The 25,743-nt window shown below is 38.3% G+C and overlaps 1 protein-coding gene across 2 annotated transcripts; it reads right to left on the reverse strand.

The window, feature by feature from the left end:
* Positions 1 to 5,565: 5,565 nt before the first annotated feature.
* Positions 5,566 to 23,770, reverse strand: si:dkey-119m7.4 (uncharacterized protein LOC560629 homolog). 2 transcript variants are annotated; one of them, XM_031735964.2, is made up of 10 exons: positions 23,159 to 23,770; positions 21,118 to 21,221; positions 20,822 to 20,976; positions 19,978 to 20,146; positions 19,458 to 19,581; positions 15,517 to 15,623; positions 11,892 to 12,103; positions 11,666 to 11,774; positions 9,045 to 9,257; positions 5,566 to 7,770 (listed from the first exon to the last, which is right to left on the reverse strand). In XM_031735964.2, exons 1-10 carry the CDS (start codon positions 23,507 to 23,509, stop codon positions 7,689 to 7,691), a joined length of 1,626 nt encoding a protein of 541 aa, XP_031591824.1. In that variant the 5' UTR covers positions 23,510 to 23,770; the 3' UTR covers positions 5,566 to 7,688. The 2 variants fall into 2 exon arrangements, with proteins under 2 accessions (XP_031591824.1, XP_031591823.1); XM_031735963.2 differs by having other exon boundaries at positions 15,517 to 15,626.
* Positions 23,771 to 25,743: the final 1,973 nt, after the last annotated feature.

The following is a 25,743-nucleotide window of genomic DNA, read 5'->3' on the forward strand; positions in this document are numbered from 1 at the left end:
TTGGCTCTGCAGGGCCACAATGAAACGGCTGATGCCTTCACGAACCGTCGGATATTGTCGGCACAGACCATTTAGGGGGAGAAGACTACATGGATCATTTGTATGGTAGAAGGGAAAAAAAAGAAAGAAAGAAACTCCGTGACATTCTAAATTATCTTCTGTTTAGTGCTACACTCAGAAGACGTAAGACATAAAAAGTTACGGTGATAATATGTTTAATGTGTTTGCAAATTCATTCATGTTGTTTCTGGAGTGGTAAATGACCGATGGTTATTTTTCAAAGAAAAAAAAACACTGACTAAACGCTGGTCTAATTTTTAAGCTTGTCACGTTTGTTTAGTTCTTGTTTAATACCTTGGTGTTCTTATTGTGGCGTTTGAATAATCGATAGTTAAAAATCCGTATTTTTTCAGAAGCTACGAAGGGCACATAACGAACCCGGCGGTTTGACTGATAGGACGTCCTTCCAATCCGAGAAAAGGAAAGGTTTTGGAGGCGGAACAGGGAACTGTCCGTATATAGATTTCTTCGACGAGTATTTCATCGTGACACATTTCGAGAAAAATTTTGTTCACACCAAAGTTATTGAATTACAGTCTTTTATTAGCCTGTTAAAGCTAAATAAGGCAAATAAATAAAATACATTTGGGAATAGTTAGAGACAGTGAAATAATGTGGGGCTTTTGTTGTTAAAATTTTAAATAAAAATCGATTTTTATATCATAAAGTGCAAGGTGAATGACCTGCCATGAAGTGTTTGACTTGACAAAAGAAGAGAAACAGCTGTTTGAGATGCTGTGGAGGTTTGTTTGTTTTGTTATATTGTTGAGGCGCCATCTTTTGTCTGCACACGGAGCAGCACTTTTTTATTACGGTTTTTACTATTTTTCCTTTAGTTGCTTCTGCTTTTAAAAACAAAATAATATAAATATTTTCTCAAATGTAACAGTAGAAATATCTTCCATGGGTATAGTGACATTAAAAACAGTTATTCAGTTGTATTTACTTATATTTTTACTATATTAGTATGAAAAGCTAATTATATTAGTTCTTTATTCTGCGTAATATCCTTATCCTTATTTATCATTAACCTATATGCTATAATGTAGCTCACTGGGCTGACTTACTGGAACAACAAATGAAATTGCCCCACTGCCATCCATGCTTCTTTGAAAAATGTTGAAAGGGTAGCTCAGATACTCAAGGAAAACTTCCCAACAAACTTAAAAAAAAACAGACAAAAATAAAATCACTTGCTTTGCAAGTCCTTATTTAAATCCCTATTCATCTCATACTGGTGCAGTCCTTTGGGCTTCCATACTTACAAACGTAAATCTGTGCCAGAGATCGCCATGAGTCAGTGATGTTATACATAGCTAGTTCTTAAAAACGCCTAATTTTTTCTCAGGTGGTAGAATCCTTCCAAGTTTTACTACTTATTCTATGCCAAACCTCCTCTAGTGCTTATCAGCAGAGAAAGGAGTCTCCTCAAAGAGGCCATTTCAAGTTTTTTTCCTGCTGAGCACCGTGGCCTCACAGATGCAGCTTGTCCCTGCTGCTTTGCACCTAGGTACAAACAGCCCCAGTCGTAGTTTCAGATGGAGGTCAGCGCTAAACAAAGCCAGCAGGAACACATCATCTGCAAAAAGCAAAGATGAGACCATGAGGCCACCAAACCAGAAACCTTCTACTTGCTTTGCATGGGAAATCTGTTATGAAAAGAACGGTGACAAAGAGCAAGCCCTGGCATAGTCCAGTGGCAGCTAGGAACGTGTGTGGTTTAATGCCAGAAATCTAGATTATGCTCTTGATATGACTATATAGGGACCAAATTGCCTATAACAACAACCCTGATAATGCACAATCATAGAGCACCCCTCTTCCAGACTGCACCAAGGGATACATAGCATATCTAGACTAGTGACATACCTTTAGATGTCCTCAAGAGGATCAAGAAATAGTTAAGTGTTCCACAACCAGGATGTAAACTGCACTTAAAATACATTCTGTAGACCTTTCTACAAACAGGATGGATAAAAATGGGAATGCAGTGACACAGGCTAACTGTGGAATCAGGACAGTGTTCTAGTCGTCCTCTATACTCTTTGCTAATTTAGGTTTCTGCTTTCCAGTTGATGTCTGATGTCTTAAGGCTGATGTGTCAGTGATGACAGCCACTCTACCCTCTGCCAGCTCCTTTCAACTTATATCCTACAGCTGTTCATGTTTGGCAGGATGGAGTAACACACTGAGCATTACTTACATGCTTCTATGTAAGCAGTCCTGACATCCCATACATCAAGTAACCTTTGTCTGTCTGCTCGTCACCTATCTTAGCAAGGGGACTAGAGTAAATGGCATGTTGAGTTCAGCGGTCTCATTTTTGGGGTCTTGGTAACATCATAAAAGCATGTCATTTCACAATTGTTTATGACTGCATAACAATGTCACTAGTTCAGATAATAAACCACACCTAACATATTTGTGACACTACACTGACTGTACATGATGTACAGTCACCAAAATCCAGTATAGTCGGGTCATATTACAACAACTTTATCTGTCAATACCTTAGCATTTTTTCATGAAATTATAATGCTCCAGCTGCATCAGTTCATGCTAATATACACAAGTGTAGTATTGTAGACATTAGTACATACCAGTCACCCCTAGTTCACCCCTTCCCAGCATCATTGCAGATTAACCATGGCTAGATTCATGCATCATAAATAAGTTACAGCTAGCTGGTTAGGCTTGGCCTGCTTGTTTGTTGATATATCATTAATTGGGTCTTGTCATGACCCAAACACTCCTGGAACCCTCATCTGCTCTGTCCTTATCTTTTACAAAGGCCCAGAAACATTAATGCTTTACTTGTGGAATAGAGCATTTATGTGTCTAATAGAAACTCAGTAGTTATGGAATACTACTGGGGAAAAGATGAGGAGTTCTGCTACACTGGCACAGCTGCAGGCCTCACTATCTCAGCACTGGCACGGGATCCTGGTATAGACAATGGAGTGCTTCACGAGCTATAGCACGGAGGATGCTTTTGTGTTTTCTCTCTTACTGAATAGATGTCTTCTAGCCTTTAAAAATAAAGTAGAAAACAACTTTTCCTACAACTTCTGCAACATCACTCATTGTGGATATGAAGCTCACCAAACACACTGCAACTTTCCCATGAAAAGAACATTTAATAATTTTAGATCAATTCAATTTCAATTCAACTTTATGCATATAGTGCCAAATCAATACAACAGTTGCCTAAAGATGTTTTATATTGAAAGGTAAAGACCCTACAATAATACAGAGAAAACTCTAGCAATCAGATGACCCCCTATGAGCAAGTTTTTTGGTGATAGTGGGAAGGAAAATCACCCTGCTGAACTGGACTCAGGGAGAGGCAGCCATCTGCCTAACTGGCTGAGGGTGAGGGGCGAAAGACAGGAAAAAGACATCTTGAGGACGAGTGAGAGAGGGAGATTAATAATAACTAATGTTTAAATGCAGAGTGATGTATGAACACATAGTAAAAAAAAAGGTGAGCGGAGAATAAATAGCTAACATACTGAGGGTTGTGCACACGCTAAACTTAATTGTTCATAACTATCAGTTAGTTCTGCACAGACTAAAGACAGCTGAGGTATCACACAGTTTGAGCTTTACTCTTAAATAATTTGTTACACATGAGGCTGCTTTATCAGAGTGGTCAGAATATTTTTTAATTATAAAAGTGTTTTCTGTGCTAAAGACAAAAATAGATTTCTTTTTCTGTATACTATGTTAGAATCTGCAATAGTGACTATGGTATTATTATTATTGTACACTTGTGTGCACAAGTGTGCAAATTAGGAAAGATGGAGGGCTCATCCCATGTTCGCTGAGTTTTTAGGCCAGGGATAATGTAACTATAACATCACTTACTGGGCCATTAGTGGAACACTTTATGTAACAGACTCATTTAATTCTTCTCCTACAAGGATAGATACAGTTAATTGAACCTGTAGCTGTATCTTAGAAGGTAGAGCAGGTAAGCTGCTAATCAGAGGGTTGGTCCAGGAGAGAGCTGGAGAGATTATATCTCTTGGCTGGAATGGGAACGCCTTGGAGTTCCCCCAGACAAGCTGGAGGAGGTGGCTGGGGAGAGGGGGGTCTGGGCTTCTCTCACACACAAAAAGCCTTAAGTAATTATTTAAAAAATTATTTATTGGTTTCAACCAATATTCTTCTTTAATATTGATGTATGTAATGTAAAAGAAACATCAGCTTAATTGACAGCATCACTGCGCCCCCTGGTGGTAGGTAAACTACAAGGCTTCTACTGTCAAATAGTTTTATTTTACTTCTTAATTACTTATTTGACTTCACAGCTCGTTATGGCCATGGTCTAAACCCCAGCTATTGGGTTTTGATTTGGGTTTAGTTGATTATTTTTCTTATTTCTAGATTTTCACTTATTCCTTTTTAAAAATTAATATAATATTAATACAATGATATATTTTTAATTAGTTGCCAGGGGTAGAGTGTGTGCTACAATACAAATACAACAATTTCAGAAAGAACGTGTTTCACAGTCTCAATACTGGTTGTGTTGAAAAGACTTTTTTTGTGTTTCTGGACTGAGTCTTTATTTGTTGTAGTAAGCATTCTCTGTTGTTGGGAACTCTTAGTTAAGTTATTAAAGGTGTGTTTAGTCCTTAGCTCTTGTTACTTCTGTTATCTGGCCTCTTAATGACTCTAGCCTATCCTACCAGCCACACAGCTGCACCTTTATTTTAGTTTGATCTTATTTTTATTTTTATTTTAGTCATTTTCCATTTTTTCTAATTTCCAATGGAAAAGGTGGCCTCCTTAAACAAGAAGTCAAATCTTTCTCCAAATAATAAAAAAAGGCCTAAAAACACTCTTATTTTCTGGATGTTCTTTATAGATCTCTATTTATGTCTACTTCATAGAAGGTTTTCACAGCAGATATTTGAAATTGTATAAAATACACATGATGCATGAATGAACCCAATGTTCCTCCAAGTAATAGCATGAAAGAAGCAGAAGAAAATATTGATAAATTTTAAAGTCTTAGTCTCCCTTATTATCCCTTACCTTCAAAATAAATGCAGTGCAATGCAATTAACTAGAATCACTAGTACATTAGTGCTAGTAATTAACTAGGATCTTAAGTGTCTGTGGCTCTTCTTATGTCCCTGCCTTTATAAACCACCATGCTCACTCAAAACTTAACCCTAAGAAGGATAAGTAGACTTTGGCAATGAATGAAAATGTATATTATATAAATATTGATAACTGGTTTATTGTTTCTTATTCAAGAGTAGTCACTGAACCTGTTTGATAGGTTTCTACGTGAGCATATTTTTTGGCAAAAAGTGTTGTTGTTGTTGTTGTTTTCAATCTTAATCATCCTTTGATGGCAGCATGTCTTCCAGTAACACTTTGAAAGTCTTATGTGTCAAACCATTAGCCAAAGGTTAATTTCTAACCTTTTCTGATAGTTCTCCTACATGATTTGTTCCATTTATTACTAATGACTGATGAGCTTTCACAGAATAAATTCCCCAAACGTTTATTGTACAAAGAAAGTCAGTAAAAAACATAACAGTTTCATTCAGACTTCTCTTCTGCAAAGTCAAAATAATACAAAAATATACAAAAACAATGCAGCTGTATATAAATGCATGTAAGAGCCTTACAAAACATTTCAATGTTTGAATATTGTGTTTCAAGTATTTGTCACCGAGTTGTCAGAACCGATGTGACACTCACTGTTCACCAGTAAGTGTCAGTGTTTCCTCAAACACAGCTGCTGCTGCTGTTGCTTCTTACTGTAAACATGAGTGCAGTTTAATATCACCCATTCCCACACTTCCCACACCATTATTCTGTGAAGACACTGACCATAGACTAGCACTACTTTTTCCATAGCAAACTAGGATTTTTGTTTTTAAATGAAACTGGCTTTGTGCAAACTGCTTATAAAAGACTGTTAGAACACTGTTCAAAAAATTGACTGCATACTGTAGCATTCACTTCACCAAGACAAAACAATGTTAAAGTAAGTTAACATACGTGCCTGGATATGTACGCAGCAATAATTAAAACTGCAGACCAAAGACCAGACCAAAAACAGACCACTTATAGAGATAAACCCATGAATTCATGCTATTTCATAGCCCATCCATGCTCTACAGTGTCTTTTAGTCTCTTTTTGGATATTGGGAATTCACCAAGCAGATGTAATTAATTGCTAATGTGCTAACAATGCCAATATTACTTTATATCAGTATAAACAAGCAACTGTTTGCTAACAGTTTTGGAGGTAATGCCATGTTAGCGTTGCATTCACACCTTGCTGAGCTGCCACAACATAACCAAACAAAAAACCATAATGCATTAATGCAGTTTTACTGTGCATCCTGTGCTCCTCTTGTTCCACATTTGTAATTTTACAGTTTTATTCCAAAACTCATTTTTCACCTCAGAATTTTACACACAATACCCTATAATGAAAAAGTTACACCTATGGAGACCTGAAAGACCTGTCACTCCTCAGCAAAATGCACATGACAGCCTGCTTTGAGTTTGCCAAATTAGACCACTAGAAACAAAATTCTCTGGTCTGCTGAAACAAGGATTGAACTAAAAGCCAAATATTATGTCCAGAGGAAACCACACTAGCTTATCACCTAGCCAATGCCATCCCTACAGTGATGCATGGTAGTGGCAGCAACTTGCTTTGAGCAGGTAGGAGAACATCCAGAACACAGCTGAGATAACAAAGGAGTGGCTTTGGGACAACTCTGTGAATGTCTTTGAGTGGCACAGCCAGAGTCCAGACTCGAGCCCGATTGGACATCTCTGGAGAGATCTGAAAATAATTGTGCAGAGAAACTCCCCAGTTGACTTGATGGAGGTTCTGCATAGAAGAATTGGAGAAACTGCTCAAAAAAGCTGCCCCAAGCTTGTAGCATCATACTCAAAAAGACTTGAGGATGTAACTGTTGCCAAAGGTGCTTCAACAAAGTACTGAGCTGGATACCTATTGACATGTTTTATTTATGTTTTTTTTACTTTTAATACATTTACAAGAAATTCAAGCAAACTTCAATTTGTCGCTTTGCTTTTGAATTCTGAGGTGAAAAATTAATTTAATCCATTTTGGAATAAGGATGTGACATGACAAAATGTGGAACAAGTGAAGCAGTGTAAATAGTTTCTAGACTGTAAGTCCAAAACCATATATCTCTCAATAGCATGTTCCAAGCAGTATGTGCTCACAGTCACACTCATGTAATATGAAAGTCTGTTCAAAAAACTTTAGCAGAAATATTCAGGTATGCTTTAATGTAGCAAACAGGTGCTGTGACTGTTCAAATCTTTCATTGAGTGCATCTGCCATGGCACCAGTGTCTTGTTAAGGACTCCAAATGGATTTCAGAATAAACCCTTACAATGTATAACACTTGGTGAGACCATATCAAAACAACAAAAAAATCTAATATAACACATTGACCTAGAAATGTATTTGAAAACAAATGAAATAAAAACTGTGATATAAATCTTCAGAGTTAGGGTGACTTACAAGACCTAAGTCTCATCATGACTTCCACTGGAAGCATAGACTAGACCAGTCATAGAAAACACACAGACTGTCTGTGGTCTGTGGTTGTGTTTCAGTCCATACTGGTGTTGCAGATGTTGATGTTCTTCATAGAAGTGTTGAAGATGGCTGGCTTCAGACAGCTGTCCTCCTCACTAATAAAGGAAAAAGATGGCACTTTTTAGAAGGTCATAAAAAAACCGCTGCTTAACATGGAATTTTGGAGAAGATGCCCTCAGATCTACATGCATATATAGACCCTGCAAGAGGAAGAAAGTAATGGACTCCTTGATAGTGCTGGTGGTATTGATGCTTTTTAAAAAAAACAATTTTAATAGAATTACCTGACATTTCAGAATTAAACAAAAAGGGCGTTTTCAGGTAAAACAACATGGGTTAATAATTTAAAACTGTTCTGAAGCAATGGAGGTTGATTCTACTAATTCCTACAGGTGTTCCAACTTTCCTGGATTACTTACAACCCCCTCTGTCTGCATAAAAGCAGTGTTGGAACACACTGTGGTACCATAACTTCGTGAGCATCAGATGAACAGTATTGTACTGTAGAAGTAGTGTGTTGCTACAAAAATGGTGGGAAAAAGGCAATTAACAATGGAAGGGAAACAGACCATCATAACACCTAAAAATGTAGGTCTTTCCTACAGAGAAATCGCAAAGACAGTCAAGGTGTCTTTGTGTTGAGTACAGTTTCCTTCAACATCTAAAGGCACAAGCTCCCAGGGCTCTGGTAGAAGACCTGAGCTTGGATAGGATAAAGAGACCGTCCACGGGGGCGAGAGGGAATATATATATATATATATATATATATATGAGCCACTTTTCTTTTCTAACTTCTTGGAAGAAAAGTTCTGGTGGCCGAGCAAATGTACGTACTGGTACGTATATTTACACACATTTATTGATCAAAGAAAGATCTATACCGTCATATTTAGTTCTCTTTTTCTTCCCCATGATGTCATACCCGTTCCTTGACACTGCAGATGATAATTCTGATAAAACATGGAATTGCTCACAAAAAAGATGCAAGTGCTGCTTCTTGATGTGGCTCCAGGCAACACTGTAGCCTCCTTGGTGCAGCAAGTATTTGATTACATTTACTTACATTACACTCTTATTTTGCATCTCTAACCAAAAGCAAGATGAAATTGTCTGAGACCAACCAATTCTCAGTTCTCTTTCATTTTGCTGGTGTTACTGGCTTCAGAGATGACCCTAACCTCACCCCTAGGCTATGTGAATATACATTTTTTGATTAAACTGTTCTCCTAAGTTTTGGCAATCAAAGTGACACAGATCAGCAATAATTTTCATTATTTAAAAATGAACATTTTGCCTTTCTTCAAAATATAGGGTTAGGATCAGCACCTATGATGATCTTGCTCAGGTTAAGTCAACAGTTAAGTCAAACCTGTGATTGGATCCCTCAACGTCTTCAATGCTATCAGGTAGGGGCCTGTTGGCTGTTTCAGGAAGCAGCATTGTGAGGGCTGAACCCAACAGGGGGCAGAGGCCACACAGAACCATGGGAGCCTGAGGACTGATCCCCCTCAGAAGGTACATCATGGGAGCCAGGACACCACCAGTGCGAGCACACATAGAGCCTATACCAATCCCATTTTGTCTGAAAAACACAATGAATACAAAGGGCCAGGTTACAGGTGCTTATTATGGATATCAACGTGATCTCTGTCTACACTTTGCAACCTCTGCCGTAAAGTTTTGAATAAATTCTGATGAAATCTTTTAGGTGTGTGGAGTTGGGTCATGTGAATAATCCTTCAAGATGTGGTTTACATCCACTGACGTCTTCAAGGTCAACATGATGATTTATTGGAGAAAAAGGACTTGTGCCTTAGAAACTATGTATGTATGTATCTATTGTCAGCATATAGAAAGTACTGTATAGAGATTTAAAATATCATGTCACATTTGACCTTTTACCAGTCCTTCAAGGTCAATAGAGTGACCTGAAATTCAAAGTGATAATAGTGCTATTTAAAACTATGCTTCTTACCACCATTGTTTGCACTGACAACAGTTAAGCATAAAGGGATGATATATACTAAATATTGCATTACTTTGGACCTCTGACCTCTTCTTCAAGGTCAAATTAGGTCAAACTTTGATAAAATATCTTTTATCTTTAAAAATGTAAATTCTCCTGCCTTTTTTGTATTGGTAAAATTTAGGAAATGAATAATAGTGTGTGGGGATTCTAAATATCACATTATAGTTTGCATCCAGAAATCATTTCCCTTAAAAGTAAGAACTGTACCAAGAGAGAGCTGCCTTGACAGAGGTTTGCACTCTCTGAGTGCCATTGTTGGTTAATGATTTCTTATCAGACAATGTCTTTATGGCATTTGTCTTTTCTGTGGGGGGTCGTTTCTGCACTTAATTTCCATTACAGCTATTGCTTTCTCGCTCTCACTTTCACTCTGTATTTATAGATAGTAATGTATACCTTATATTTTCACTTAAACTATTCCACCTTTCTTGTCTGTGAACACTCTTAATGACAAACATGTAATGTAAATGATGCATGAATCCATCTTAATAAATGGAACAAAGCTGGATTCTTGCAATTTAATATAGTGATTTCCTTATGCGTTAGAATGAACACATGTTTGTAATACATGACAACAGCATTCTCAGGATTAAGATACAGCCAGCAATAATCATAAAGACATTATTTTAATGATATCTAAATAATTCCAGTTGGTATTTATGGCAACAAGGTAAATTTATAAGTGCTTAAATTCACCAGATCACCAGAAACCTATATAGGGTTAGGGAGGTCAGTTTTGGGTTATAATAATGTTCAGTCCTATGGGATTTTCACCTATCTAAAGTAGGGATGTTAAAGTCTTTATTGACCTTAAAGTCTCTTCCTGCCAGTGTAAATATGTTCAACTATACATTAAATCCTATTTAATAATAGTACGTCTCAGTTTTTCTACATTATAAAGAAATGCTGATGTGATAGCTGAAAGAAATATGTTAAGCACAAATAAAAAAGCTATCAAACATAACCCAAATGCAGTCCAAAATCTATGTCCTCCTTCACATTTTCCTGCCATCCTCCTCTTGCAGTATCCTGTCAGCCAAATAGAAGTCTGTCCGGGGCTTGTGTTTGAAATGCCTGATGTAAAGGAAATCTTTTAACAGGAAAGTTGCAGCGTTTTAACCACATTCTAAACTTCTTTAGCAAAACCAACTCGTAACACTAACACTAGTTAGTCAGATGAGTGAGATACTATAAGTATCATGGGATACTTTTTTTAAGTTTTCCTAAACCTTGCCGTACTAAATTTAATCTAGCACTTCCGAAAAATAAATGTAAACATTTCCAGCATTAATCATAATGGGACAAGTCTCAAAACTGCTCTGCAGACAGTTTGACCAGTAATCTGTGTGCCATACATCTAAAACCTGGTTTCCTGTTGGTAAGTATTTTGGCTAACGAAGCCTTTTTATAAATCTGATAAGCCTTTTACCCAGGCTTTGATATAGTGATGTAGTTAATAAAAAAACTCTTCATGGGCTGAATAAGTGGATTTTTGGATGAGCTAACAAAGAAACACCAAAAGTCATGTTCCGACTTTTTAAACATATGTATATATATATATATATATATATATATATATATGTTATATTTTATAATATATATTTGATTTAATTTATTTATTTTAATATGGATTATATTATATATATCTTCAGATACACATGTTGATGGTTTTTTCTTACTGTACCATGGTAATACAGGTAATACAGTCAAAAGCTTGGAAAATTATTCCAGAAACAACTTGCCAAAATGCTTCATAAAATACCATTAGGTAACGATCACTGACTGCCTCCAGTCAAACTGCTTTTGTGGCACCATCAGCAGCTGCCTTTAAAAGACTCCACAGTTCTGATAATACCACAACCTGTTTAAGTGACATTGCTAGCCAGAACATGTTTAGCTTTAGTTAGTGAAGCAACTCTTTGTGTTGTAAGACTCCAGGGTGTTTGGAGGGTAACACTCACCTTATAACAGTGGGGAACACCTCAGCAGAATACACATAAATAATAGACAGAGAGGCTGTGATTCCAAACTTTCCAATCATGGCCAAGACTGTTCTGACGACAGACAAATCTAAAAGAAGATAAAAGGATGGTGAGAACAGCTGTAGACTACATTTTTAGAACAAGTAAGGCAAAGAGTTAATCATACACAATCCAGCTAAGCTGTCCTGAGTGTGTGTGTTCTTACCATCGGGGATGAAGATGGTGAGCAGACAGGCAGTGCCTCCAACTGCTAAGAAAGCTAGCTGGGAGATCTTACGGGAGCGGTTCAGGGTGAACAGGGTGATTGTGCGCGCAGGCATCTCGACCAGACCAAAAATCATCTGAGTCAGGTATATATTCATTCCAAAGTCAGAAATGTTGAGGGACAGGCCATAGTACACAAGGACATTGACAAACCTGAGAATGTAGGATCAAAGAAAGAAAGAAATGCTTCAGCTTGGAGGGAAATGTCATGGCACATGTCATTCCTTTGATACCTTTGAACGTATTACTTGTTGTTCATGGAAAAATGAGATAATTCCCACTGCTGTTAGTCTTTGAAGTTACTACAGGATGATGCCAAAATAAGTTACATAGTGTAAAACAAACCCAAATCAAAGCTGGTTCACTTGGTTTTCTAAGTAATGATCAGCAAAGCCTCACAGAGAGTCTAGCTTGTTCTGTTCATTAGCGTTTTTGTCCATAGTGTGCGTTCCTGTTTTTCCTTTGCTGTTGTTTGCCCCTTCAGTTACTTCTTATTTTAGTTTTTATTTTGCAGTTATGTCTTTATGGAGATTTTTGACTTTTCAATTTGCGCCTTTTTTTCTCACTCTTGTTCTCTGATCAAGTTCACATATGCCATATGATTCATCTCCCTGGAGTGCATACAGTCTTCGGGTGTGTTCTAGTAGTCTGTTTTGCTTAGGAAGATTCCTAACTGAGATAAGTGACCAAGAAGTGACTGATCCAACTCTCTAAATACTAAGGAAAGAAGTCCCATGCAGTCCCAGAATTCTCTTTTTTCCCCTGTCACAATCTGACATTAGAAAGAGGCAGCAAACTGAAATGTCATTTGTGAAACCGGCGACAGGTCACGGGTCGCTTTGTATTATTCTGATTCAACCCCCCTTTTTTTTTCTCTTGCGAGCATGTGAGTAAGTTCTTCAGCAAAATTCCGATCCCAACACAGCCAACTAGACCGCTTTATCTTTACTGACCATTCGAAAACTCGAGAAAAAGAATCTAAAGCATAAACAAAGTGGAGCAACTCATGGAAATGTAAACTGTAACAGCATTTTCCTTTTCATAACCTGCTGATATATTTAGAGTTTTAACAACAAGGCTGATCTCTGGACATCAATGCTGGAAGGAAAACCACTTCTTGTTAGGTTGTTGCTGCATGAAGAACGTAGAATTGCTCTATAAAGATTATGAACTCTGTTAACTGATCAAAGTCTATTTAAGGTTCCGTATAATTTGGTTTAAATTAGTAATGCACTTTGCTGTATTGCAGTCTTTAGGACGATCACAAGGGATAAGTGACGGTTCAGTTCATTTTTGCTGTGTTACTGAGGAGCACTAAGGACTGAGTGAAGAGTTTTTAGAAAGCGAGTTTTGACATAACTTTGAGCCAAAGTGCAGATTACATACTTGTTCCGATAACCTCTCCCTCCTAAAAAACTCAACTCTCCTAGTTGCAGCTGTAACAAACACAACAAGCATAAGACATAAGTTTTTTTTAATTTATTTTTTGGAATTTGCAGGGAATTGTGTGCCACGTTTGCGTGACTCATTTAGTCACAAACTGAGACTGTGTTTCTTTTGTAAATCCAACTGCTTTTTAAAGTCAAAAGGAGGCTTTGTGCCGCTGCAGATGTTAGTGGCTCTACATGTTCCCTTTTCTCTAAAATTCCTACCTTATCTTTCACGCGTGGTTCTCATTTAAATGCCCCACATAAAACAATGGGGGTAGAACAGGTTGTGGTGAATTAAGTTGCGCAAGTCCATCTTCTGCACATTGCAGTTTCTGCATCGTTTTTACATTTACTGGCTGTAAAAATCAGCCTGCTGGACTATTTTTACAACACACTGATTCACAGTAGATTTAAGGATGGTTGGAGTAACACTGCAAATCCACTTTGGTACAATTCACTGTTTGGTACAATTAAGCAATCACATCCAGTAAGGTCAGCTGATTCTGATTATAGCATCAAAACAGCAAATGGAAAAGCTTGAAGTGACAAAAACAAAGAGTTTATTGCTTGGGCACAGATGACTATCTCGTGTTTCAACAGGAACAGCGACTAAAGCAACATCCGCATTTCAATTAATAGGAAATGCATTAATAAAAGCTATTTGATGACTGTGATGCTTGTGCGATAGGGCAGTATGTATAAAAAACACAGGGTCAACTGTTCCTCACTTGACTGTCAGTAAGAACTATCTGTAAACATGGATACTTTAGCAGGGCTGAAGTGAATAAACCCCTTATTGCACTGATGGATTCACATTTGAGAGTTCCATGGTGCGAAAACCAAAGGTACTCATCCTTAGTCATGAAAAATGTGATATGACAGGACATCCTTTATATTTTTAACAGGACATTTAGCCCTTAGGAACGATATAAGTCTTATTGCTTCATCTCAACAGTAAGTGGAATCACACTAGTTCCACAGGCTTGGATCCTGGTCCAGTTTTTCCTTTTTTTCCTGAGGGAGAAGGGTAACTGCCAATTACTTTTTATTTGTGGAGTTTTTACTATGATATATCAAGTTTAAGTTCTGAGTACTAATTCTTCAGGCTGGTTGATATTATATTTTGTTGTCTGGTTAATAATGATATTTCCACTGTAGCTTTTCATAATCAGATTAGAGGCAGGAAAAAAAACTGTCAAAAAGCAAAATTCCAGACTGTCGGGAATGTTGAAGAGCCACAAAACTCCAAACTGCTTCCTCTATCTTTTTAGGGCCAAAAGTAAAACTGTACACACAGTGTGGTGTGGCTTTATTACTCGAGGGGTTTTTCCAGCTTTAGTGTTGTTTTAACCCAGTGAGCTAATGAGTGTTTCACTGATTATAGATAAGCCTTCTGTGACTTGGTTCCTGGACTGCAGAGCCAGTCGTGGCTTGCTGTTTTTCACAACCTGTGTGACATCAGTTAGCAAAGAGGTGCCAGAGGTGCTATCAAAGTGCATTACATATAGGTTAGCAAGCCAACACTACTATTAGCTGATAAGCTCACAGTTCGACCTTATATATTTAGGTGCCTGACTGCTATTTCAGCTGTTCTCTTTTTACTGTAAGTCTACTTTATTTTAAGCCCAGTGTTTTTTTGCTAGCCAAACTTTCATTTTATGTCCCAGAAATACAGATTTACCAAAATTAGCTAGCTGGCATTAGCATGAGCTAAGTGCTAATATTCACCCAAGTATATCAAATAAGTTTGTTTTATTTGTTTGTTTTGAGGTCAGATTCAAATATGTCTTACATGGAAATTTTGTACAGATGTTATATTTTTCCTGGATAAATAAGGCTCGAGTACTTAGGCTGAATATTTAGAAGCAAGACAAGCTTACTCATTTGTTTTTCCCACGGTCATTTTTTCTGTTGCTGTTTTAAATTTGATTGCGCTTATAGCACTAATGTGTCCTTATGGCTTTCCCAAATCCATGTTTCAGACAGACTGTTCAGCCCCTGTCGTGAGTTTAAAAGGTCCTCTTAGACTGAAGGCCAACATGCAGAGATGGGGAGGTGGATGATAAGCGTGAACCCTCAGGAGCAGTCTTGTGTTGAGTGTGACTCTGAATAAAAAAAACTTGTGCGTATACTCACCACAGGTAAAAGACAATCAGAGAGTGCTTCCTCATTCTTGGTGTTCGAACAAGGTCAAGGAACGAGTGTTTGTTCTTCGCCACAGTTTTCTCTTCAGTTTTACAGACCTGCTGTGAAACGAGCAAGACAGTAGGTATCAGTGTTTTTGGTTGAGGGTGCAAAATATGTTCAGTAGTTCTGTTTGAATAGTTTGCATGTTTAAATGATACCCACTTATCAAAAAGCACATGCAAATAAGTAGTGGCTCCTGAATAACAGAGGAGGATAAAAATCGAATACCAGTGTCCTAGAGGGAATATTCTCACTGCTAATAAAAACTATGCTTGATATTCATTTGTAATGAAACATTATTTATCTTTGCTTCTAGTGCTTTAATGATATCTGCTCTAAGCTGTGTTTAATTACCTTCCTACCTACAACACTACAGCTGAGTGGAAAGCCACGCCTGTGTAAAGAGTGTAGCATGAGCAGCATGTTAGCAGAGCTGTGTATGTGTAAACAGTTGTGTTTTAGTAGCAATGAATAAAAAAAGAAATGCACAAGGTGTAAAAAATACATTGAGATGAGCTTCTGTGCAAATCCAGTAGTTGGTTTGTGTTTTGTTTTTTTCACTGAGCCCGTGCACTTTTCCAGTAATAGTGAAAGACGGCTGGCTCCTGCTGACAGATGATGCTGTATGTGTGCTTGTCTGAAATTGATTTACACAGACTTTTGACAAAACCTGTGAGTCTCTGAAACCAGGAGCAGGGCTTCAAATTTTAGTCAGTGATTTCTTGCATTGTAACATGAAAAAAATGGGAAACATGCGGTTATATGACCATCCCAGCAGCTGGTTCACATAAACCTTAGACTGCCATCGGGACACAAGGATTTACTGCACATTCAATAAAGTCAGAGATATTTCATGGAGCAGACGCCTGTGGTTTTTGTAGTTTTCCATATGTTTTTTGCTGAAACTGCAGATAACAGTGAGCAAACAAAAAAGAGATTCTGTTTGCAAGTTTTCTTTTAAAACCTGTGAGGTATAAGTAATGACTATATTTTGCATATTCTACAGGACAAATTTAGTTCTAACAAAAAATGAATAAAAGCTCCACAAGATGCTTAGATGTTAAACTGGGTTACTTTAGACGCAGACTTCTCTCTACAAGCCAGATATTTCTAAAGTCCATATCAGTGTATATATGTTTGATCATACACATGTAAAATGGGGAATTTAAAAGCTCTTGAAATGCCCTGCATTATAGACAACCCATTAATCCCAGGGCCAAAGAACACATTTAATAACCAAACTGCATTAGTAAAACTACAGATTTTGAAGGTGTTTTGTTTTCATCTTTTTTCCTTAATGGTAACAAAACACCTTCAAAATCTGTAGTTTTACTTTTTTTTCTAATCTGACTCCAGGAAAATGTACACTTTCAAGAGCCTACTCCAACTTTAATAAAGAACCTTAAGGGCAACATGTCTGTGCAGTGTACTATACAGAACCAAAACACCTGTGTTTTTTCTAGACTTGGAAGTATTATTAGGCTTCTTAGCACTAATTAATGCTGTAGAGTTTAACCAAACTGATAGCTGAGCACTTTACCTCCTTGTCAGTTTAATCCTCCAAAACAGTACTATTCAGGCTTCAAAAAACAAAGTGCAAAAAGCAGTGGGTGATGTTAAAGTGACTACAGCCACGTTCAGTGCCAAGTTGTTGGCAACCTTGCAAAGTGGGGACAACTTGGCACCTTCGTCCTTTTTTATCAGCATCAGAGGAGCAACATTTAAGTCTTGTTCACACTGGGAGTGACCAGATCACACAGAGTCAACGAGATTCAGCAACTTCAAGTGAAGACGGGAAAATAATCACTTATTGACGTGAATTGGGCAGGTGGGCGAGATAACCTTTTTCAGCAGTGGCTCCTTGCAGGATACTGGTGATTTACCAATGACAGAGTAGTAAATACATTACAGGGGCAAACAGCGACTGAACATCGGCTAGCGACCAACCACAAAGACTTTATCTCTTCCACCAGGTATTACCATGTAGCTACAATGTAGCATTGTTGTACTTCATTTCTGTTGGATCAAATTTGGGAAGTGTTTTTTAAAACTAGGTAATGTCATGAGCCCGGGTCATTTCACCCAGCGTTTTAAGTTTTAATATATTTTGCTGTTTATGGTTTATGTTTAAGTTCATTAGGTTATCTAAGGTCATTTCTACTATGCCTAGGTTGCTGTTATAGTTCATTGTTTCTTACATTCCCCTTGTGTCTTCAACCCTGTGTTTAAGTCTCCCTCGCCCTTCATGTGTTTCATGTCTGCGTCCCGTTATGTGTCCTGTTTTATTTTGAAGAGGTCTAGTGTCCCATGTTCATAGTGTTTACTTTCACTTCCCCTGTGGCATCATAATGTTTATTCTAGTCAGATGTTTCCCCATGTGTTTCCACTTCCTTGATCATCTCCTGTGTGCATTTGACCTTTGAGTCTTCATTCATTCGTTGTCCGATCGTCTGCTGTCCTGCCATGTTATGCCATGTTTCCAGGTCTTTGTGGATTCATGCCAAGTTGTCACGTTTAAGGTTTTTTTCTTGTTTATTTTGTCCTCGCCAGGTTTTTTCATGTTTAGCATGTTTCATATTTTCTTTCAAGTTTTCCCCAGTTTTAGGTTATTGCTTAGCTTCAAATTATTTTCACCCTTTTATTTTTTGTACTGCTCAATAATGCCATAATAAACGGCAGGTTTTGTGTTAGAATCAAGTTTTGTTTTTGCGTGTCTGCATTTAACCCTCCTCTTCACTCCACACAGTCTGCATCCGCACACTGTGACAGTTAATAATACCATTTTTCTTTGTTGTCATAAAGCTCATATAAAAAAATAACATTTGCTGTAGGTTGTCAAAGCTCACTCCAGAATAGTGAGAGAGAGGCAGATTTAATTGCGTTTGGAAATTTTCCCATGTGTCTTTCATCCATAAGGCCCAAGACTGTTCGCTTTGGCAGAACAGTTATGCGGCTGTTGCTCACTGAATTTGGCAAATTTTGTTTTAGGTGTTTACTTAAAGCTGAAATGAATATCTGGAAATCTATAATGATCACCTAAGCACTCATGTAGGACAGCTACTTAATGAAGCTACTTAATTTGATGGGACTGTTAATGAGGCAAGTGCTACATGTGTTACTAAGGATACTAAGAACTGCTTAGTCAGCAACATGAAATGGCAAGTTCCATAATTTCAGCTCACGACAGGAAGAGAAACTTATTTTTTTAAGACTCTATCACCAAAATGACAAAAACAACATGCTTACCCACTTCCTTTCGGTGGTTTCTAAATTTGCTACGTATTCAGTTTTTCAGCATTTTCAAACTTTCAAGGTTTTAGTGATGCCTCCCTGATGGTACTGTTACACTTGATAAGATTCCAGACATCATCAGTTTATTTGCAGTACTGTGCATGTTAGGGAGACCAAAAAGACAAACGCAGTGTCTAACCAATATGAAGAACGAAGAGTCCAGTAACAGAATGATCTCAGCTTTAGACGTATCTAAATATTTAGAATGTGACAAACTGTTTTTTTTTTGTGTTTTTTTCAATCTTCAATTAATCTTAATTAATCTTCAAACATTAATCTTCTGAGATCTATGTCATATAGGCTAATCCTAGAATTTGGTGGTAGGAAAAAGAAGCTTTTTAGATCTTTGATGAACAAACTAAATTTTTATGGTGTCTTAAATTTGTCAATTATTTTGTTTTTTAATGACATAGAGACCTTAGTGTGCAGTAAAACCATGAGTAGTAGTAGTAGACTAGTATTAGTAGGCTTAGTGGCCCACCATCAGACATCTGTCAGCACAACACTCAACGTCAGTTTTGAGTGTTTGCTGTTTGTTATTCTACAATGACAGCTGTAGAAAAAAAAGCTCATGTGTAAGAGACAGAATTAACCTGTACCTGACACATCTCCAGGTCTTTAATGAGGGGCTTTCCGTTTATCTGTGCTGCCTTCTGGATCAGTTTCCATGCTTCTTCTGTCCTGTCATTGGCCATTAACCAGCGAGCAGACTTTGGCAAAACCCTAAAACATATATTACAGATAGTTGTTCTTTACACACATACTTGACTCTCTGTGCCTTAATTGGAAGCTATGACTTGCCACATCACCTAACTCTCAAACATCTTTGTAGAATTCAGCTATTATTGACTGTAGTATTAAAGTATTAAAGTAAGGGACAAACAAGAAGAATTCAAAAGTAGGTCAGCGTGCTTTTTCTGTAAGACCACACTGGCTTGTGAGGAATTTGATATAAATCACAACAGTGAGCATTGGCTGCAGGTTTTATTTTCTGAACCACAATGTTCAAAAACTCAGTCTGTTGTTGATTATTTCCCTTCTTTCTTTGCTTTGTGATACTTTTACCAAATCATTTTTGGAAACTAGTCAAAATTCTAGGCTGGGCTGCTCCACACTCACCAGATGTAGAAAATAAAGAGGAAGCCAGGTGCGGATATAGCCAACTGCAGTTTACGCCAGTCTCTTATGAGATATGCCACACCGGCCAGAAAAATGTAGCCAAAGCCAAAGAAGTAGTCCGTGATTATACCCGCCAACATCCTCTGTTTTGAGCCGGTCCATTCTGTGCCTGTGCAGTAAGAACATATTAATACACAAAGCTTAACACACAGTACAAAATACTGTATGAAAGATATACCAAAAATAAATAAATAGAGCACTGGCCCCAAAAAGCCAACATCAGTCAAGTCTCTGATTAAAACTACTTTCTATTTTAGAAATGTCACTGTACATATACTCTAGTACTCTTTTACAAATTTAACCTGCATGTGCCAAAATGGTGGAGTGCTACTTTAAAACCGTGGTTGAGCCCAAGTGTTCATTCTTGTTAAATTAAAAGAGAAGAAACTATTTTCTCCCTTCATAACATGTAATGGTAATTAAAAATGCGGGTTTTAGTTTAGGTTTATAATGCCATGCTTTGTAATCTTGTAAGCACTGTGGACCACATTCATTTATCTTCAAAGTAAAGAAGGAGAAGCAAAAATTGTACGTAAACCACACCAGTCTACCCAGTATAGGTAACGTAACATGTTTTTGTAATGTGAGAGAACTTTTCTTTGAATTCCTTCCTTGTAATTCCTTTGAATAACAACAAATCATATAAGTTGATGATCTTGGTCAAAGGATAACACACATACTGTGCTGATCAGAATTTTTATCTGCACTATTAACACTTCAACACTGAAGAAATTTAGCATCTTGTTTAACTTCTGTTTTCATGTAACCACTGCAGGACACTGACCAAGGACAAAGGCATTCATGATAACACCAGAGATGGATGTTCCAACCATAAAGCGAAGGGCAGTGTAGATGTAGAAATTAGGTGCGAAAGCAGCAGCGACACCAAAGATAGCCTGGCTAGCCAGGTTGACAAGGATAATTATCCTGCGACCGTATCTGCAACAAAAGATTTCAGAAGTTAGTCATTCCACTAAATCGCACTCAAAATATTCTACCACTATAAAATCCTAAAAAAGTAAAGTACCTTGTATTCACATCAATAGTGCTCTGAAAATGGGTATGCTATGTTTAACTTACTTATCAGCCAAGTGTCCAAACACAACCGCTCCAACAAGAAGGCCAAACATGTAGATAGACGAGCCCACATTGTTCAGGCTGGCATTATCGCACACCAGGTCCCACTAGGGAGGAAGAAGGGCAAGATGTTTGGTGAAAACTCTTAAACAGCTCCATTGGCTCCCAATTCACCTCCGTGTCAATTTCAAGATCCTGCTTCTCACTTTCAAAGCGCTTCATAACCTCGCTCCTCCATATCTATCCGATCTTCTCCATACATACTCACCCCTTCGTACACTCCGCTCTTCTTCAGCTTCCCTTCTGTCAGTTCCACCTGCTCGCCTGACTACCGTGGGACTCAGAGCCTTTAGTTGTTCTGCCCCGAGACTTTGGAATGCACTTCCACTTGCTCTACGGACCACACACTGTCTCACCTCTTTTAAATCACTACTCAAAACCCATCTGTTTAGAATTGCATACACCTGATCTGTCTTAGGCCATTTTTACCTTGCTCAGTTTTTATATTTGCTTTTATACTTTCATGACTGTTTATGTCCAAATTTTATCTACCATGTTTGCTATATATACATTTTTTTTAATGTTTTTTATGGTATTGTTTACGTGCTACTGCCTATAAATAAAATGTATTATTATTATTATTATTATTATTATTATTAAACAGTGGAAAACAGGAAGGCGAAGTGAGTGGCACATTGATGCGAATGTTTTACGTTGAAAGCGATTAGAGACAATTCTATGATTTTAAATAGCTGGAATACAGCTTGATACCCATAGTCACCCTAGACAAACCCTTTACTCAAGGACATGCTATCTCAGAAAGATTGGATGTGATCATCATGAAATTCGGCGAGATAGCAGGAGACGTTCATGTCCCTCACAGAATAAGGCCTAATGATAGCGGTGGCACTAACATGAATTTTTCACATTTTTCTAAGAACTCGGGAGTCATTTAAAACATTATGTTTTACTCTTGGACCTTGAGACAGCTTGATCACATAGGGATATGTAAGGAAAACTGCACTTTGTTAAAGCCTCGTGTCACCTGGCAGACATCTTGAAATGCCTATAGGTAGGATTCAGGTAGTCATTTTCAAACATTTTCGAAATTACTATAATTTCAGTGGTTACCAAGAAATAAAAAGAGCATGTAGAGAATTCGAAGGTTTTAAAATACACCCCCCCCCCCGGGAATTTATATTTTATATAATCTTTGGTCTTGCGGCACTCTCCCATAACTTTGAATTCTTGATTTCTTAAGTTGGGCAGCACAGTGATGCAGAAAGGTCACAGCAAGAAGCCCTAGGTTCAAATCTGACATCAGGTTGAAGCATCAAGGGTGTACCCCTCCCCTCCCTCTATGGCAGGTAGGATAGGCTCCAGGCCGACCATGATTCTGAGTTGGGTAACAGAAAAAAATTAATGGGTGGATTCTTTAAGTTCCATGTGTCTCTTGCTCAGTGTCTCCGACTGGATATCTGTGGTATAGAGAACTCTGCAGCCTTTCAGGATCTGCCCTAACTTTGTAGTTTTAACTTTCTCTCAACAAAAAGTGCTAGAGTTTGTTTGTGAGAAGAGAGCTCTCTTCGGTTTTAGAACTAACATTACAGACCAATGGGGTCCTTTATAGCATAAAAAGCTAAAATGCTCCAGGCCGCCATACATCTTCTAATCGAGTGATGACTCGCTTGTCCTAAATCAACTGCAAATCTCTTAATTTTCTGCTTAGTTACTGTATTTACTGGAGATAAATTGTGTCTTACTCACATGTGACAGTGCCCTGTCCAGTTACATCATTTTGGTCATGTAACTGCTGCTGCTCCCCGCCCCTCACGTGTATGTTTCAAAAACATTATCAAAGTATGTGGGGATGCCTAGAGGGCCCTGCACTGCATGAGTCCAGCTCTCAACTGTAACCCCATTCAGCCCTGTCTCAAATGTCACCAGAGGCCATTGTAATAAAAGTGTTAAGTCTCTCCGCATTCCGTATCTGCATGTTGAACACATCTGGGTTTATCCAAGAGGCTGCTGGATTTTCACTCACCTCAGTTACTATAGTGTTTTGAAATGTCTCCGTGCTGTACTCCCAGCCCTCCTGGCAGCTCACAGTAGGATGTCCATTGCCAAGAGATTCAGCACTGGTGTGGTTTAAAGGGACGGTGCAGGACAGGTCAGGTTGTCCATCAGGAGTGGTTAGAAGGCTGAAGTTTGAAGAGGCTGGAGTCCCCACTGAGAGCCCGGGAAAGCGGCATAAATGAGGAGGGACTGCCCCGGTGAAGACTGAGACCAGCATGTGGAATGCCAGAAAGATCTGAGGTAGACAGATCCAAACATATAAGATCTTCTGGAACTTCCCAAAGCCTCCGATAACAGAGAGGATTTCATCAAAATTCATTGTGCTGACTGTTGGTGAATGCACAGTTAAAATCTGCCTTATTATAACTAATCGGATCTAATTCAGAAAGTCCAAAAGAGCTCCTAAAATGAAGCTGGTATCCATGCACAAGCAGACAAAGCTTCAGTCAAATGTCTAAGAAAAAAAGGCTGGAATTTATGCCTGTGCCAGGCTGATGATTAACAGGCAGAGTCACTCTCATTCATTTGCAGTCACACCTGTGCTGCGCTGCACTCCAAGAGCAACCTGTGGCTATCTGTAGGAAAGTGTGCAGCTCTCTGAGGGTGATCTAACCTCCGAGTGATGGGAGTGAACCAAAACAGGAGGGAGGTGGCTCCTCACTGTGGGAGGAGCTGCTGTGTAGTGAAGACTGGGCTGCTTGCCTTTTGTCTCTCCGCCCCTTCTCAAAAAGTTTCATAAGAATAAATTAGGTAACCCGTTTTGACTTTTTACCAGGAATTTGTGGCTGTCTCTCCCAGTTGACAAACAACTTGATTCAGCTGAATTATTTGCCCAGTATTTCTTGCAGCAACAAATGTGTATCAAAAAAAGTTCTGTTTGTTTATGAGAAAACCCAAAGGCATGACATGGCTCTGCAGTTTCCTGTATGTCAGTTGTCAGACTAGTTCAACTTGTTGTAAGTGTGACTGAAACGGATAGACATTCTGCCGCTGAATGGCATGTGGGGGGGAATGCGTGTCTTTGGCGGTGAAGCAAAGAAGCAGATAGATATCGAGGAGGAATTAGAGCTGCTTTCTTTATGCTGTTCCATCACTAGTAGCTCACCACTTCCCAAACATATCCAGTCATCTCTTGGCTTGTGCTGCTGATAGTATAGTTTAAAGAACCTTGATTATTTCTCCGGGGAATCCTCATGCATAGTAACTTACATGCACACCATAAAAACCATTCAGCAAACTGGAACAGAGCTCCCAGGGGTAATCTGAGAAGACTGGCATTCTTTGATTAGGCGTGGGGCTCCCTACACTGTCAGTGGGAAGTACAAGAAATCTTTTTCAAAGGGATTACTTCAGGAAGAATAGAGGAGTAGTTTCATAAAACGATCAAAAAAGACCAGAGGACACTCAGTACAAGACCTCCTATTGAATTCTAAGCAGGAAATACAACCCCGGTACTATTACATAAATGCTACTTGTCATTTTCATAGAAGGAAAAATTGGTGTAAACAACTTAAATTTTTCAAGAGCTTCTAACAGTGTTCATTTCTGTGCCACCTGCACTGCCACTCATTCCACATTGCAGCACCATCTTGTGGTTACATGGAAACAAATGTAACTGTACAAAGGTGCAAAGAATCAATATATTTTCAATACTGGAGCTTTTCTGTAGTTAGTCTGGACAGTGTGTCTAATTAATTGTGTCTGCTTTGAATGGTCGACCCCAAATATTTAAACTCTACCAACTTCAGTATTCACCTTTTCATCTGTCTCGCTGTCATTCCTAAACATCTATCATACCCTCTACTGTTTCATTACTCTTCTCGCCAGAGCATACCTCCACCTCTCAAGTGTCTCTTTCAGCTGCTGCCTATCCCTGCCTGCCTGACCTTATCTATTAACCTGTCCATCACCACTGCAAGAAGAACAAGAAGGGGCTCAGAGCTGATCCCTGATGTCCTCATAAATATTCTCCACCCCCCTTACATAATTTTCTGCCACTTCTGATTTCCTCATGCACCCCATGGTATGCTTTTTTCTTGATCTACAAAGATACGGTGAAGCTCTTTCTGACCTTCTCAGTACTTATCAATGCTCTCAAAGCAGACATAACAGTAGTGTTCTTTCTCAGCAGGAAACCATACTGATACTCACTGATCATCACCTGTCTTTATAACCTAGCTTCAGCAGCTCTTTCCCACAGCTTCATGGTAGGGCTCTTAAACTTTAGCACTCCATAGTTTCTACAGTTCTGCACATCACACTTGTTCTTGAAGGGACGTATCAGTACATGTCTTCTCCATTCCTGAGGTATCCTCTCACTTTCCAATGTTGTGTTTGGCAGTCTCCATATCTCAACAGGTATTTCTGGACTAACTGCCTTTTCATTCATCACCCTCTTCATAGCCGCCCTCACGTCCTCTTTACTAATCCTCTGGATGTCTTGATTCTCTATCTTTCATCCATCCGCATTGCTCTTTCTCTCATTTTCTCATTGTTTTCTATGTAAAATGTATGTAAAATCAGAAAGCATTGATGCTAATTATTTAACATCTA

The sequence above is a fragment of the Oreochromis aureus genome, linkage group 15, assembly GCF_013358895.1.
Source record: "Oreochromis aureus strain Israel breed Guangdong linkage group 15, ZZ_aureus, whole genome shotgun sequence".
NCBI lineage: Eukaryota > Metazoa > Chordata > Actinopteri > Cichliformes > Cichlidae > Oreochromis > Oreochromis aureus.

What these genes read in the sequence shown, in the direction of transcription:
- si:dkey-119m7.4 (XM_031735963.2), bottom strand. Translation starts at nt 23,509, where the DNA reads ATGAATTTTGATGAAATCCTCTCTGTTATCGGAGGCTTTGGGAAGTTC. An exon ending in CTGATTGTCTTTTACCTGTG is followed by an intron (nt 12,104 to 15,516) that starts GTGAGTATACGC and finishes CTACATTCTCAG; the next exon opens with GTTTGTCAATGTCCTTGTGT. An exon ending in CACCATCTTCATCCCCGATG is followed by an intron (nt 11,775 to 11,891) that starts GTAAGAACACAC and finishes ATCTTCTTTTAG; the next exon opens with ATTTGTCTGTCGTCAGAACA.